At 40.6% G+C, this 15,613-nt stretch overlaps 2 protein-coding genes across 3 annotated transcripts; both read left to right on the forward strand.

Moving 5' to 3' along the window:
- Positions 1–229: 229 nt before the first annotated feature.
- LOC311261685 (bifunctional methylenetetrahydrofolate dehydrogenase/cyclohydrolase 2, mitochondrial-like) lies at positions 230–11,103 on the forward strand. Of its 2 annotated transcripts, XM_084360530.1 has the most exons (8): positions 230–414; positions 1,930–2,114; positions 2,311–2,433; positions 2,729–2,881; positions 4,409–4,516; positions 7,720–7,812; positions 10,349–10,474; positions 10,581–11,103. In XM_084360530.1, the coding sequence occupies exons 1-8, from the start codon at positions 272–274 to the stop codon at positions 10,694–10,696; spliced, it is 1,047 nt and encodes a 348-aa protein (XP_084216656.1). In that variant the 5' UTR covers positions 230–271; the 3' UTR covers positions 10,697–11,103. The 2 variants fall into 2 exon arrangements, with proteins under 2 accessions (XP_084216656.1, XP_084216657.1); XM_084360531.1 differs by lacking the exon at positions 10,349–10,474.
- Positions 11,104–12,617: 1,514 nt separating this feature from the next.
- Positions 12,618–14,758, forward strand: epgn (epithelial mitogen homolog (mouse)). Its single transcript, XM_084359311.1, has 5 exons — positions 12,618–12,700; positions 12,996–13,127; positions 13,512–13,632; positions 13,795–13,947; positions 14,353–14,758. The coding sequence occupies exons 1-5, from the start codon at positions 12,667–12,669 to the stop codon at positions 14,405–14,407; spliced, it is 495 nt and encodes a 164-aa protein (XP_084215437.1). The 5' UTR covers positions 12,618–12,666; the 3' UTR covers positions 14,408–14,758.
- The last annotated feature ends 855 nt before the right edge of the window (positions 14,759–15,613 follow it).

Here is a 15,613-nt window from a genome sequence, read left to right on the forward strand (position 1 = left end):
GCTCCCTGCAGCCCTTTTTTCTCAGGAGCTCATTGTCGTGTTATTCAGATCACACAATGAGCAGTGATCCTGTGATCAGTCACAAGCATGTTCCCTCTGCATCACAATGAGCCAGGATATGTTCAGTATGTGCAGCATGTGCAGCTCAGCCTGTCATCCATCAGCTGTAGTGCCTGCACGATGAGGCCCCCCCCTCTTCCATTCTCCCTCTCGCGCGCGCGCGCGCGCACGCACGCACACACGCACGACGCACACACACACACATGCAAACATGGCGGCCTCTGTTTCACCGCTACGCTCCTCCTTCAGGATTTGTAGCCCGTTAACGTTACACCATCACTGCTGCCGGGCCAAACTGCGGACGCACAGAAAATGCGAGAGTCAGAGGAGACACCTCCACCAGACGGCGACGAGGTAAACGGCTCCATGTTGGACACACCGCTGCTCTCCTCCGTTAAATGTCCGGTGTTACTTTAGCGGAGGGGACGAGCGACGCTTCATCCGCCGGTGAGGGCGTGTGTGCCGTCACGTGTCGGAGGATGGTGATTGACAGCAGGGCTCACCGTTCATGGTGGAGAGGGACGCTTTACTGGACGTCCCTGTAGCCGAGAGGTCAACTGCAGGTCTGGTTAACGCGGCCATGCTGTCGGTTAACGGCTCTGTGTTGCATAACGAGCCGCGGGTTCGCCGGTTGTAGCTTAACGTCTGAGAGCACAGTGCTGGACGGTTAGCTAGCACTCACCTAGCACTCGTTTAAGCTTCTTAAAGGGTAACTACACCACTTTTACACAACCAGGTGTATTTAAGGTTACGTGTCTTGTGGAGCACTGCTGCATACGTGAAAAAAAGTAGTATGAAGCCCTTTCGTGGCTCTGGAAGCTGCATGTAATCTGATAAACTGCCTCCAGTGATGTCACTCAAGGTGGATTGTGGGTAATGTATGCGCCAGGTTTTCAAAAGCAGTCCACTGGTCTAGTGTTGTACTCCCAAAACCACTGTTGGACTCATGATGGCAGACATTTGGTCCAAGTCACAAGTAACCAGTGATGGGTAACATTACTTTTAAAAGTAACTTGTTACTGTACTGTAATATCTACTGAGAAGAGTAATGCACAGAGTTACCAAAAATGAAGGTAAAACCCTTTTGCGACACGCTGCGCATGTCTATGATATTGTCCAGACAGCGTCCAGATAAATATATTGACTCTACCGTCATTTTGTAGCCTTCTTTACGGTCCACAATCGGGTCACTCCGCAGCCTGATAATAGGAATGACAGACATTTACAGCTCTTTATTTTGCTGACAATCAGACAGCAAATTGGGCAGAGGCATACAATATTAGGCACAGCTGTTTCAATGGAAACAATACAACACAGGCTCTTATATCTATAGTATATGATGTTTAAAAGTGCAACTGATGAACCTGTAAACTTGAATTTCACCGTGATGTTCTTGTCCTTCTCGCCCAGCCGTTCTGCTGTGATGTCATCTGTGTAACAAACAACTGTTGTCAAACAAACAAAAAACAAATAATTTTACAAAAGGCAAAAAAGGCAGAGATTCATAATGATGTACCAGATGTAGATAATGAAAATGCGGTTCAAGTATGACTTCAAACTTCACAGATGATGTAGTGGTGGTAACATGAGTGTTAGTGTGTTTGGCTATTTTCTCATTTTTTATGAATTTGATGATTGAAGATTTCACATGTGAGAAGTAAGAACCAGTGGCATGTTTCCTTCAAAATGACCGAACTTCATCACTTAATGAAAGTGTTGCTGATCAGATTACTATCAATCGACTAACTTATCGACTAATTGTCCAAGCTTTATTTGAAATAAATAAATGTCTTTTTGGTTTTGTGCTTGTTTGTGATGTGTGAGCTGTGTATGTGCACTTATTCATGCCTTTATGATTTACCCCTCCAGACACGCAGCTGTGGTGATTTCGGGGACAGAGTTGGCTCGTCAGCTCCACAGAGAAATCCAGCGTGATGTGGAGGAGCTGGTCGCTCAGGGCAACATGAGACCCCACTTGGGAGTGGTCTTAGTGGGGGACGACCCAGCCAGTCGTACCTATGTTAAGAACAAGACCCGGGCAGCCAGCATCCTGGGTCAGACATGAGCTTTGCATGCATTCTTAACACTGTATGCATAATGTGTATCATGCAGATCAGTGACCATCACATCAATCTACCTAATGCATTTCACATTTTACACATGCACACACACACACACGGATAAACACGTTTTAATGTTTATGGCGACAGTTTGAACATGGAGTGTGTGGGATGTGTATGTGCTCTCCAGGTATTTCCAGTGACACAGTGGTGCGGCCAAGCTCGGTCTCCCAGGAGGAGCTGCTGGAGCTGATTGACAAGATGAACCGTGACTGGAGGGTCAGCGGCCTGTTGGTGCAGCTGCCACTTCCCGGTAAACACAGGCGTCACAGCTGCATGCGAGTTTCCCTCACTGACATCCAAGTTAAACAAATGAGCTGGTCTGTACAGTTCAGTATACAGTGATCGCATTTATGTAGCTCTTTCTATAGTTATTGTTCCTTTTGTATTATATTCAAGACATCAACATACTGTATGAAGTGGTGGTCAACAATTGGCTGGTTTGTGTTATATAATAATGATATAATATTATTATTATAATAGATATTATGTACACATTTTTATATGTAATATCATTGAGTATCTGTCATTCTCCCTCGCCTCTGTAGAGCACATCAACGAGCGAGCAGTATGTAACGCCATCGCTCCAGAGAAGGATGTGGACGGCTTCCATATTGTGAATATCGGTAAGCTGTGTCTGGACCAGAGATCCATGGTGCCTGCAACTCCTGCAGCTGTGTGGGAGATCATCAAAAGAGCAGGTAAACCATAAAAAAACCTTTTCTGCTCCTTGGCTTATCCTGAAGGGGACACTGGAGATCTCTTGAATTGAATTAGATATAATGTCGTTATTAGTGTAACCTGTAACTTTTGTCTTTATTGCTACTTTAGTTTGGTTTGGTATTATTAATTTAATTAAGCCAGTTTATATATTACTCAATAGAGAACACATCCCAAAAGTGTAAGTTGTATTTCAGCCCTGTCAGCTGACTTGGCTCTGTAACGTATACTGTGTTCATATTTTACTTATGAAACCTCAGCACATGTTTTATCTTCAGTTACAATATTTTTAAAAGTCAACTGTGAAGACGGAGCTGCTTTCTGTTCACGTCTGGCCCAGTAGATGGCGCCTAACAATCATTTACCCAACGACAAGGTCAAGTCAGGTTTATTTAAATAGCCCAAAATCTCAATGACATCGCCTCAATGGGCTTTACAGTCTGTACAGTGAGCTGCATCCTCTGTCCTTAGACCCTCGATTTGAGTGAGAAAAAAGTCCCCTCCAAAAAAAACCCTTTTTAACGGGGGAAGAATAAAGAAGAAACCTCAGGAAAAGCCACAGAGGAGGGATCTATCAGGGCATGCAATAGATGGCGTGTGTACAGAACAGACCGACATTTGTTGCTTTACAAACCAGGCAGAGGGCGCTGTTGGTCCTGTACGAGCAGAGACTGTCAATCAAACTGATGATTTGGTAGGAGCAGTCATGGTCGCTGAGAGTCCTGACTGCAGAGGGAAAAAGTTTTTACACAGTCTGTCAATAAAAGTTTAGATGACTTTTTACTCCTTTCCAGGATGTGGAGATAAAGAGTCAGTACAGTGTGGGAAGGCTCTATGAAAATGTTTTTTGGATGCAGTGTTAATAATGATCATGATACGGGCCCTCTTTGCATGAGCGAGGGACCCTGATGACTATATTCACCATCAGCTGCTATCAGAGAATTTTTGCAGTTGCCACACCAGACAGTGTTGAAGTGGCTTCGGATGCATTCTGGGGGGTTGTAAAGTGCTATAATACACATTTTCTCCCTGCTGTAATGAATATTTCTATAAATGAATAAAGTCCACATGATGGATCACTTTTCAGTTCAGGTTACATTGATTTATTGGTTACTGACAACAGGACTGCACAAAATTCATATATTAATACAGACTTCATCAGCTAACTGAGATATGGCCCTGCTATTTACATACCTGTCCTCCCACTATAATTCACTAATGACTGATGTGTCGGCTGACAAAAGATGTGGTAAATGTCACTGGCGCGACACGGCGGTGCCAGGCTGTGGTGCAGCTGGCGGTACACCTCCCTCCACATACCTGTGTGATCAGCCAAAGGTGAAACACAGCCCCAGGCTCTCTGTGACATTTATGCAAATTTTCAGTATTTTGTGGTTAACAAACGATTTTGTTCCTTGGAGGCTCAAGTTCTCCTTTGTCTCAGTTGATCAGTACATTCAATCAAGCAAAATATATCTCAAGTATGTTCCTCTGAAAAATGTGTGCAGGTATTGAGACCGTGGGAAAGAATGTGCTGGTCGCCGGTCGCTCCAAAAATGTTGGAATGCCCATCGCGATGTTGCTGCACACCGATCGCAACCATGAACGCCCCGGGGGTAAGCGTGTGTGTGTGTGTGTGTGTGTGTGTGTGTGTGTGTGTGTGTGTGTGTGTGTGTGTGTCTATCTGTGTGTGTGCAGGCGAGTCAGAATTTTAAAATGATCAGAGTGCTGCTTTGTACGTAAATGATGTTGCGCCACCTTGACTTTTCCTGGAAGATATTTGATACCTGCAGCTTTGGTCAGGATGTGACCCACAAATGAATGCTTCATTGACTCCCACCTTTTTTAATGAAACAATAAATGCTGATGCACGTCCTGCTGGAAGAGATCAAAGAGGAAAAAACCAGGGAGTGTGAAGGAAAGGGCCAAACTGGGCGAGACTTTTGGCATTGTGCACTGTTGGCAGATGGATCGACTGTCCTTATAAGGGTGTAGGAAGAAGGGAGGGGATTTGGAAAGGCATAGAATGGAATTTGCTGTTAATATGAAGCAACACGATATGTTTTACCTGTCAGAGGTATACCTGTATGACAGGTCAGATATGCACAAAGGTGGTAACAACTCAGCTGTATGCAACAATTTCTTATATAAAAATTTTATAAAGGAGTCGTGAAAATATCTCCATAAGTACAAATACTTACAGAGATTTTTCAGGTATCTGTACTTTACTTGAGTATTTAATTTTATAACTTTTTACTTTTACTCCCTAGATTTTAACACAAATATCTGTACTTTCTACTCTTCTACTCTACATTTTCAAAATAGGCTCGGTACTTTAGATTTAATGTATTCAAAGGAAATTATCGATTATTTTTATTTTGCGTCACGCTGCCTTCCCAACATCACAAGACCCATTTCAGTGTATATCACGCATGGTAGACGTAGCAAGATGGAGCGACGTTCAAGACGTAACAAGACGGAAACCGAGAAGGAGACTGCAATGGGGAGAAGAGGCGTCTTAGAGATCCGGCAGCTGTTTTTTATTATTTTCTCTTTTTTTTACCAACCCAAAATGTCGGTATTTGACATCCTGGGAAGTAGACTAAACAATCAACTATCTCTCTCCAGAATTGCTTTAAAAGTTACTTATTGTTGCTTTAAAGAGACTCATTTGAGAGAGAAAAAAGTAATGCTAAATTTAGTTTTTAAAACCGCCAACTTGCAGTGTTGAAGCTTATAAGCTTGTGTACACAGTGCACCCAGGTTCCTTTTGAAGCTACCATCAGATTTGAATAATTTACTATTTACAAAACCAGTTTAACCTGATAATATCTGACAGTCATGTCTTACTCACACTTTCCATCATTCATTTTATTTAAACTGGAAACCCAACAAGTGAAATCATGTCAAAATCTTAAAACTTGTTGAACTTGGATTTGTAACAAAGCCCAACGAGTATGATTTCTTATACTGTTAGACTCTAGTATTCTTTGAAAGACGAAGCTGCGTGTGACAGAAACTGAGTGTGCACGGACACACAGTGACAAGGTTACAAAGACAAGCCACCTCTTATAACTGTTAACATATAATAACGAATATAACAAAAACACTCTGCCAAGCTCCAAAATATCCAAAAGAAAAAGATGTTTGAATCCAATTTTGTGAGATGTTAATGTTAATGTAGTTTTGAGGTCAGTCCTCTTCCCCCCTCGCCCACACACACACACACGACCCATTAGGTATGTGACCTGGAGGTGTGACGTGCTGTAACTTGCCTCTCCTTCCCTTTCGTTCTTATCTTCCTTGAAGCCCTTGGTGTATGATTCTCTCTTTTTTTCCCGCTCCACACCTGTACTCCTGGTCACGGTTGTGACTATGCAGGATGTCCTTACTCATCTTAGATAAGATTAGGATTACTTTCATAATGTTGCTTTCCCTAATTGTGTAATTACTCACTACGTAAAGTCCCATTAACCCACCGGTGACTCCCATGTAGTGCAGTGGAGGATGTATCACTGTTGTTTAATAAGTAATATATTAAACACACATTTCTTTCATTTCTGTTTAACCCTTGTGCTACTGAGGCGTGCAGATAGTTTAGATTATACGTGCTTTCCTTTTGAGATATCTTCCTCTGAATCTTGTGCTGCCAACTCAATCCAGTGGACGGGAATGGAATTTTGTTTGTACTGCTCGCAGTACTAAGAAATTAGATACCCCGAGCTGTTTTTCACAGGCTAGTAAAAACTTCTACACTTTTCTTTTTAACACTAACTCCTGCAGACTGAATGCACATCAATCACTGTCAACGCCTGAGCTGTGTCAGACAGATAAATCAAATGAAACAAACATGCAGTTAATGGTAGTAGTAGTTGGGTCAATATTAGATTGGATCAACTTTCTCGCTCACGCTTGTGAAAATTAACAGATCAAATTATGCAGTTTGGTAAATCATCGAGACGCAAAATCATGAAGATGTAGAGATTCATCAACAGGTCCAAGTTTAAATGTTACCTAACCTTTAAAGGCGCTCTAAGGCGCAATTTACATATAAATCTCCTTTTTATCGGTCATATGTGAGCGGATTGTAACGCGACGTGAAAAATGAGACCTTCTCTGTCTCTCTTGGTTGCCTGCACAAGCCTGTGGATGATTTGTTTAAGTTATTTAATGCTGCTGGACTGTGGATTCCTCTGTGAAGGACACAGACAGTATTTTCCACGACGGTCCAAGGATGTGACTTTATACACGTTCTCGAATGCCTCGTCTCAGTGCCTCTCCGCTGACAGAGAGCAACAGTAGCTAATGTTAGTTTAGAAATGTCAGCTAACGTGAACCAGCGACCCACCTCCAGCACGATAAAACATTTCCGAAGAGCCTCTTTAATTTCTCTCTCTTTAGTTGCTCTTTCACCCTTAAGATTAATGTCTAATTTAATAAAATGTAATTTTTGTACATTTTCCTGACAGTAGCTGACATTTGTTCTAGACAAGGAACGCCTCAAGAAACCCTGAAGGAAATGTCATTGTCAGTCAGGATAGTCAGACGTTTTCTAAAGGGACAGTGACTACTTAAGTTTCAAAAGAGAGCTTTCAAAGTTTTGTCTGTTAATTATCCTGAGTAACAACGTTTGTGTTGAGTTTTTATTAAATACGTGTTCACTGTTTTAAGCACCAGATATGAAATTTGATTCACCCACATGGTATGTGGCAGAAATCTCAGAGACGGTTATCTCAAAACATTGGCAAGCAAAACCATCTTGAAGTAGGTGAGATTTATTATTTGTTGTGATTTAGGTAAATTCACTGTTTCCTCTCAGGTGATGCCACGGTGACTATTGCCCACAGATGTACACCAAAGGAGCAGCTGAAGGAGCTAACCAGCCTGGCAGACATCATTATTGCAGCTGCAGGTAATTTCACCCCAGGTTCACAACATATGAGTCAGCTGTAACTTACTCATCATTTTGAGTATTGATTAATCTGCCGATTCCTTTCTCAGTTAATTGTTTGCTCTATAAAATGTCAGAAAATAGTGAAACATTTCCATCACTATTCCTTTACATTCAAGGTGACGCCTTCTAAACTGTCAAAAAGTCAAAGGTATTCAGTTTACGAGAGAAAAGCAGCAAATTCTCACAACTAAGAACCTAAAACCAACGGATGTTTGGCAAATTTGCTTAAAAGAATTCCCTAAACAATTATTCAGTTATTAAAATAGTTTTTTGACCAACTAAGAAATGAATCAGTTAGGCTTGGTGTTTCAGCTGTAGAAGACCAATACTGAAATAATGTCCATTAATTGCACTGCGTCGAAACGTAGAGCATCAGTTTTTAACTTGGAAGTGCATCCTTCTTCCTTCCGTGTTATTTTTTTTAATCAGATTTTTTCTTTTTTGAGTTTTGCAAAACAGTCGACAGTCACACTGCAACTCATGTGAAAAGGATGAAAACATCCTTTTCACATGAGTTGCAGTGTGACTGCCGATATCATTGTCCATTGTATTGTAAACAAAGCTTCTATGAAGACAGTAGTTCAAAATCAAAAGGACAGTTATAACAATCAGAGTAGTGTAGTGTGTTTTTATTTTTTTGTTTTCATTTTCAAATAACTGAATTAGCTTCTATTGTTAACAGGATGATTTATAATGTGAGCACTCATGTTACTTTCCTTCATTTTAATGAAACTTACTGAATTTTACTTCAAGGGAAGTGATATTACTTTTTATGGTGTTACTAAAGTATTCAGTCTTTAATCGAGTGTCGGATGTGATTTCGTTATGTCGGAACTGCCGTAGAGGGAATTCTCTGGCCTGGTAATGCAACCAGGAGGAGAGATTGTGAAAGTCCTTCCCTGCCAATACTTGAAGTGATGTCGACCAAATCTAAATAGTCAACACAGAAGTTCCTGTTTCACGGATTTAAACTTTTGTGAAGAACAATAGTGGTTCGTGGCAGCTGGAATGTGCAATAATCAATCAATGCCAGGAAGGCGTATCTGTCGAAAGTCTCTTAAGTAACCGGTTATGCCTTAGGGGGTGCCGTGTTGTATTTCCTTTATAATAAATGGGATTCTTCCTGATGACTAAGAGTGGCTCTCTGGGAAGGAAACCTCAGTTTCTTTTCCTCCAACTGCTTAAAGGAAGTGTGTCTACACTGTGCTGTATGATTAAATGAACTCCAACAGTCCACATTTGAGTGAAGTGCAGTTGTAGTTGTTGAAATTAGGTGTACGTTGGGGATTTAATTGCAGCATGTATACATACACACATTAGACTCGGGGTGTAGTTTGGGGTTAGCGTGTCACTGAGCTCCTCTGATGTCTGTGTGCTATAAATGAGCGTTGGTATTTTCTGAAGTTAAATCTGGCGCTTAACTGTTATTTGACTCAGACTTGCTGCCACTAATGAGTAGCTATAATTGCAGTCTGAGGAGTTCAAATTGACATCACTTCAAATGGAGTGGTTATCAACATAAACATACATGGCTTAATTATATTTGTTCTTTGTTGACAGTCAGCTGAGGTATCATCCTATTCTGTTATCATCATGCATGACAAGTGTGAGGTGAAGTGGTAATTGTCACCGTATTCCTCTAGAAGCTGTTAAAAGACGAGCATCGCCGCAGAAGACGAGAGAGCACGCTTAGTGGAACCCGCAGAACCTTTATCTCTGTCCTGATATGGGTTATTTACACCTGCATGGTGGTTGGGATAGGAATGTCATGGTGGATGCAGATGCCTTTTAACCAGCCATCCAAACCGCACTGAAAGAGTTGTCTTTCTTTCTTCCTTTTTTGGAGCTTTTCTTTTCTTTTTTTGAGGCAGGGGTTTGCATTTCCATAACAGTAGGGCTACTATCAAAGAAATCAGTTATTTAGTCATTAAAAGCTTTATTTATAAATCAGAAGAATCAGGAAATGTTGGGTTTTAACCAGCAGTAACTTGACTCCCGAAACAGCTGAAAGCGAACATGATGAAACCGTAAAATGCAGCAGATATCTGAAAGTAGGAACAGCGTACGCAGGAGAGAAGCTTAACCTCAAACCCCAAAGATTCAGTAAGAAGCTACAAAATATACAGGGAGCTGAACGCACAGAAACCTTTAAAACCACATTTCTCTCAGGTGTTCTGCACAGACATGAGTTGAGGCTTGGTCGGTGTGGCGGGCGTGTGTTGGCCCCACTCCAGAGCGGGTCCATGCGCCTCAACTCGGCGTTGTAAAGCTGGTAATGAAATTGCAAGTTGGCACAGCTCGGTTTGACTCGGCATGGCCAAGGGTGCGAGTGGAAAACATTCCCAAATTATTAGGGCCAGGTAGTCCTTCAGGACTAATGTCCACATCGTACAGAAAAGGGGAGGAATGAGGATGAGAGGCCCCCATGGGCCCCCCAAACAGATGAGTGGTTTCACTACCATGATAATTTGCTTTCCTTGGTTTCTGTGCGTAGGTGTTCCCGGGCTGATCACAGCAGATATGGTGAAAGAGGGCGCGGCTGTTATTGACGTGGGCATAAACCGCATCCAGGACCCGAAAACGGGGAAACTGCGGCTCATCGGTGATGTGGACTTCGAGGGTAAATAATCAAAACGTTTCTTCACAGGTTTTTCAGAAAGGGAGGTTTCTGTAAAACTGGTCTTGGTCAAGCTCCGGTAACTTTGCATCGATTGTTTGCGTTTCAGGAGTGAAGCAGAAGGCAGGTTTCATCACACCTGTTCCCGGAGGCGTGGGCCCGATGACAGTCGCCATGCTGATGAAGAACACTGTGACTGCTGCCAGAAATGCACTGATGCATTAAACACACGCAAGATAAAGCAGCTCAGTTTATTGAATGATATACAGTTAAAATATCATATGCATACATACCTCAGTTCTCTTAGTTTTACACACACACACACACACACACACACACACACACACACACACACACACACTCACACACACAGTTTGCCAAACATCTCACACACTTTTATTTAAAAATCCACAAGCTCAAGACTTCATACCTGCTGGGAAACTTACTTGATATGTACTTTGTTTATATTGTGAATTTGTTCATTTATTTATTTAAGTTATTTATTTCAGAGTTCACTTTTTAAGAATTTAGATTAATATTTTTTCTACTGAAGTTGTTTTGGTTCATTTTTGAACATCCAGATTCACTGGAAAATGAGTATTAAATAAAAAAACCCAATGCTGTGCCGATACGATCTTTTCTCAGTTGTTGTTTTTGTTCCAATTTCTAGATGCACTTTTGACATTTGCCTCCATTGGACAGTCGACACTGCAGAGAATGAGACATGCAGTAATTGTCCTTGGCTGAAATTGAACCATAGATGTTGTAGGTCATGTAGTACGGACGTTACAGATTAGACTGCTGGTATCAAAGGAGACATTGTCACAACGCAACACAGCATGCTGCTGATTAAAAAACCTAAAAGGAAATCTGTGAAATGCAAATCTGCAAACACAACCATCCATTTCCGTTCCAATTCCTGCTGACCAACGGACGCCTCACCACCAGCACCACCAGCACCTCCAGGCACAACACGATCCCTCGCTGGCTTCACACCCACCTGATCTGCCAAACGCGTTGTATAATATCACCCAGGAGATGTGCCGCTGGGTAATAAGTCAAATTTCTTCATCTCATTCTTCCAGAGAAAGTGATTTTGCTGCCAGAAGAATTTCATGTGTCACGCATTCTTCCTGTAAAAAGCATCACTGACGCTGGATGTCACAATCACTAAATGAAAACAAATGAACCCCAGTTGACATACCTACAAGTGAAAAGCTATCATTGATGCTTTTTAGTAATGGTTAATAAATACAGTAATGCTTGATATAGTTAGAGGAATTGAAAAATGTTTGGGTTGCCAGGTTGTAGAATGTCTGATCACTGGCTAGATCGTCTCCCATGTGTAGAAAGTTAGGCTGTGGTTAGTTATTACTAACGTGGATCTATTGTTTTTGATTAGTCACTAAGAGATTTGAACTATGACTCTCACATTCATTTTACACAGATGTGCACTTATTCATCACATGTATCACTTGAAAAAGGAGATTCAAAAGTTATTCTTATTAATGACTCACTAATGACTTAACTAATTTATACAGGATTTGTGAATGATTTATTAGCCATTAAAGACACTGTGGCCAGTGGGAAACATTTCTCCACACTGGCCACAGTGGGTGCCGTCCATTGAACAATGCTTCTCTTCATCCTCACAACTTCTGTCATGCGTGCCTCTGTCATTCTCATCTATACATCCTGTCCTCACTTGTTATGTAAAGTTAAAGGCAGCAAAAGATAATCTCCTGTAAAAACCCCAATAAAGAAAATTGAGGCTTTCACAACATCTGTAATCAGCAATGAAGCAACCTCTTAAAACAGCAAAGGAGGTATTCGAGTGAAGCTATCAATCTGCCAAGGGCTTACGTGGGTTCAGAGGCTTCCAAAGAATAAACCACACTTATAAAGCTTCTGGGTAATCACGTGGGCCCAGCACCATCATCAAACTTTTGACTCTGTCTGTGCATGCAGAGAGTCCGCGCAAAAAAAAGAGGAAATGATGCAAATGGATTTTTTTGGAAGGAAATGTTTCTCATTTAAAAAAAAAAAAGAAAATCTGCGGTTGATTGATTGGCTGTTAAAATCTTCTCGGTGGTCGGGAGACGGTATATAAGCTGAGCAAAGAGCTGAAACACTCACTGCACTGAGCACTGAGCACTGAGCTGAGAACACCAGACATCACAGCAACAGGAGACAAGATGTTCACAGAAAGACAGACACACCTGGAGAACGGTAAGTTTAGTTTACTCTGTGGTGTCATTGTTGTAGTTTGTTTAAATTAGTTTGAAGGTGCATTAATAGTCCTTGATTATAGCAATAGTTTAAATGTGTTGTTTTGGTGATGTGATACCAACGTGCAGGCATTTTCTCCTCAGATTTGTGATCACATCAATGCAGGTTTTAGATTAAAAATCACAATCGCAGCATTTTTAAATAAGAAAACAATAAGACTCTTGCAGCACAAAGACGCACAAGGCAGCAAAATAAATAATTTTAACAGTAAATTCATATTTTCTGTCATTTCCAGCCCTCCTCTCAGCAGTGGCAGTGCTGCTTCTCCTCACCACAGCAGGACAGTCTGCGATGCTGCCTGACGAGCTGCAGACCACAGCAGCCCCAGTTCTGTCAAACTCTGCTCCGACCACACAGCCCGACAACAGTGAGTGCAGAGTTTTGCCTCAGCCTGAAGACGTTGAACTGTTTTGTCACTGATTTAACTGACAGCTGAGTTAGATAGATTATAAACTTTTGCACACAAGATTGAAGATTGTGCACATTATATAATTTTTCAGGATTTCTGAGTCTCCATAGAAATCTGTCTTGGGAACACGAGGATCAATTATTAATTAATCCATCACACAACAAATAATTGGTTGTTTTATCATATATCCATCATTTTTGCCTCCTTGTGAAATTATTCATTTATTGATTATCACTTCATCTATCAATTAGTCAGTTGATTTTTTTAATGGCACAACTTACCCTCCATACTTTCATGTTGAAGTGTGATCATTGCAGCTCCTCTCTCTCGTTCTCTCTGCAGGCAGCATGGAGGAACCTCTGGTTCTGCGCTCACACAAATCCTGTGGAAGCGAATATGCGAACTGGTGTGAAAACGGTGGAACGTGCATGTTCCCCCAAGACAGTGACAAACCTTCTTGCATGTAAGAAGCATTATCTCTCTGTCACACACAAAGTCTGGCCTCCCGGCTCCCTGTGTCTCTTGTGTTTCTGTACAAACACTGCTTCATATCTACACATGTTGCACATGTTGGTTCGTGTTCACTGTTGGAATGCACTCACATATTTCCCCTTTTCCTCTGCAGCTGCACGTCCTCGTACGGTGGGAATCGCTGCATGTTCTTCACTGACCACACTCACACTCTGCCTGAGGTAGAGCAGATGATTGCCATCATTTTTGGGGTAGCCATGCTCATCTCTGTCCTGGTCATCATCATTTACTGCTGCGCCTACAAGAGGTGAGTATCTGCGGGCTTTCTCCACACAGTGGTGTACTTGTATGACGGAATAGGGGCATGTCATGTAAATAAGGGAGAATTAAAGCTTCAGAACATTTGAGATAAACATTTCTATGAACTTTTAGGGATGTTCTTACATTATTTACACTCATCAAGTCATGGCATGTTTGTCTGAGATGTCTTCATACCAAGCACCTCAAGCAAAATGACCCATTGTCAGTGTTTTCTTCTCAGTCTTGTGGTTTACATTTGTTAAAGTTTACATTCAAATCATAAAAAGGAGCTTTTCAAATTGGTATATTTACAGTCAGTTACATGTTTACATTTTTTGGCATTTTACTCATATCAAGAATAATAAGATTATAAAAGACTACAGTGCTAATCCAGATGATTTTTCTTTTTCAGGTGTAAAAAATCAGCGCAGCTAATCAAGTCGGCGCCGTCTGAGTCGTCAGTGTGACCCCTACAACTCGCTTTCCATCATCATCATCATCGTCATCATCGTCATCTTCATTATTATCACCAACATTTTCAGTATTATCGTTCATTGGAAAAACAAATCACAACACTTCATCATATTGTGTAATCCCCCGCATTGACTATGATTATAAATCATTTAGAAACCAAAGATTAAAGTGTCAGAGCCTGTCATGTTAAACAGAATCAGATACTTATCACCTCATCGTCCTTTAAAGAATGAGGAAGATCAAATATGACTATTTATTGTAATATTAACTTAGCTTAAGTTAACTTATATTAAGTTAACGTATTTAAAGTGTTCCATTTATTTAATTTTTTGTAATAAATGAAAAAAAATATATATTTGTGTTGCCTGAATTTCTGTGGGTAAAAGGTGGATAAACACAAACACACAGACACACACACACACACACACACACACACACACACACAGACACACACATTATCATTATCATATTGGAGATAATGGAGAAGATTTTTCTTCGTAATTGGTCAAGAATTGGCCTGTTTCTGTGTTACTGTTTCTGATTCAGCACACAGTCTGCAAAGTAACTAGTAACTAAAGTTATCAAGTCATCACTTTAAGTATAAAGTTTAGATGATATTTCTCTACTGCTACTTATATACAATTATAGATGCAGGATTTAGTATAAGTACTAAATTATTAGTATTTTTACATTAAAAGAAAGATCTAATTTCTTCTTCCACTACTGTCAAACACAACTAATGTCAGATAAAAATCTCTTCAAAATATCATAATTACTACTTTGGAATATAAGATTTTAAAATGAAAAATAAAAACATCGAAGCATACAGTAACTATTCTTTGAATACTGGTGCATGGTGTTTGGCTGAATGAGCCACAGACAAACTGTAAAAGAGCTCGTCTAAAAATCTAATTACATAACATTTTCAAAGCATTTCACAAAGTCAACATGTAGACGAGCTGCATGCTAAAGACCAAACAGTACAATTATATATTTGATCTGCTAGTTATTGTTGAAGATGAAACACAGAGAGCTTATTTATGAACAGGCAACAATTAAAGTCATATCAATGAGGAAAGAAATGGCACAAAAATGATTATATTATAACTAAAAGATATGTGACTGTTTACTGAAAAACAGCTCATTCATGTCATTTCACATCTTTATATTATTTGAGTAGTCAAATGTGTTTTTAAAAT

This window comes from Pagrus pagrus (genome assembly GCF_965226575.1).
Source record: "Pagrus pagrus genome assembly, chromosome: 8".
NCBI lineage: Eukaryota > Metazoa > Chordata > Actinopteri > Spariformes > Sparidae > Pagrus > Pagrus pagrus.

Excerpts from the sequence above, each read along its gene's own strand:
- LOC311261685 (XM_084360530.1), top strand. The coding sequence starts at position 272 with ATGGCGGCCTCTGTTTCACCGCTACGCTCCTCCTTCAGGATTTGTAGC. Across the intron at positions 2,434-2,728 it reads GGTGCAGCTGCCACTTCCCG|AGCACATCAACGAGCGAGCA; the intron begins GTAAACACAGGC and ends TCGCCTCTGTAG. Across the intron at positions 4,517-7,719 it reads CAACCATGAACGCCCCGGGG|GTGATGCCACGGTGACTATT; the intron begins GTAAGCGTGTGT and ends GTTTCCTCTCAG.
- epgn (XM_084359311.1), top strand. The coding sequence starts at position 12,667 with ATGTTCACAGAAAGACAGACACACCTGGAGAACG. Across the intron at positions 12,701-12,995 it reads ACAGACACACCTGGAGAACG|CCCTCCTCTCAGCAGTGGCA; the intron begins GTAAGTTTAGTT and ends TGTCATTTCCAG. Across the intron at positions 13,633-13,794 it reads AGTGACAAACCTTCTTGCAT|CTGCACGTCCTCGTACGGTG; the intron begins GTAAGAAGCATT and ends TTTCCTCTGCAG.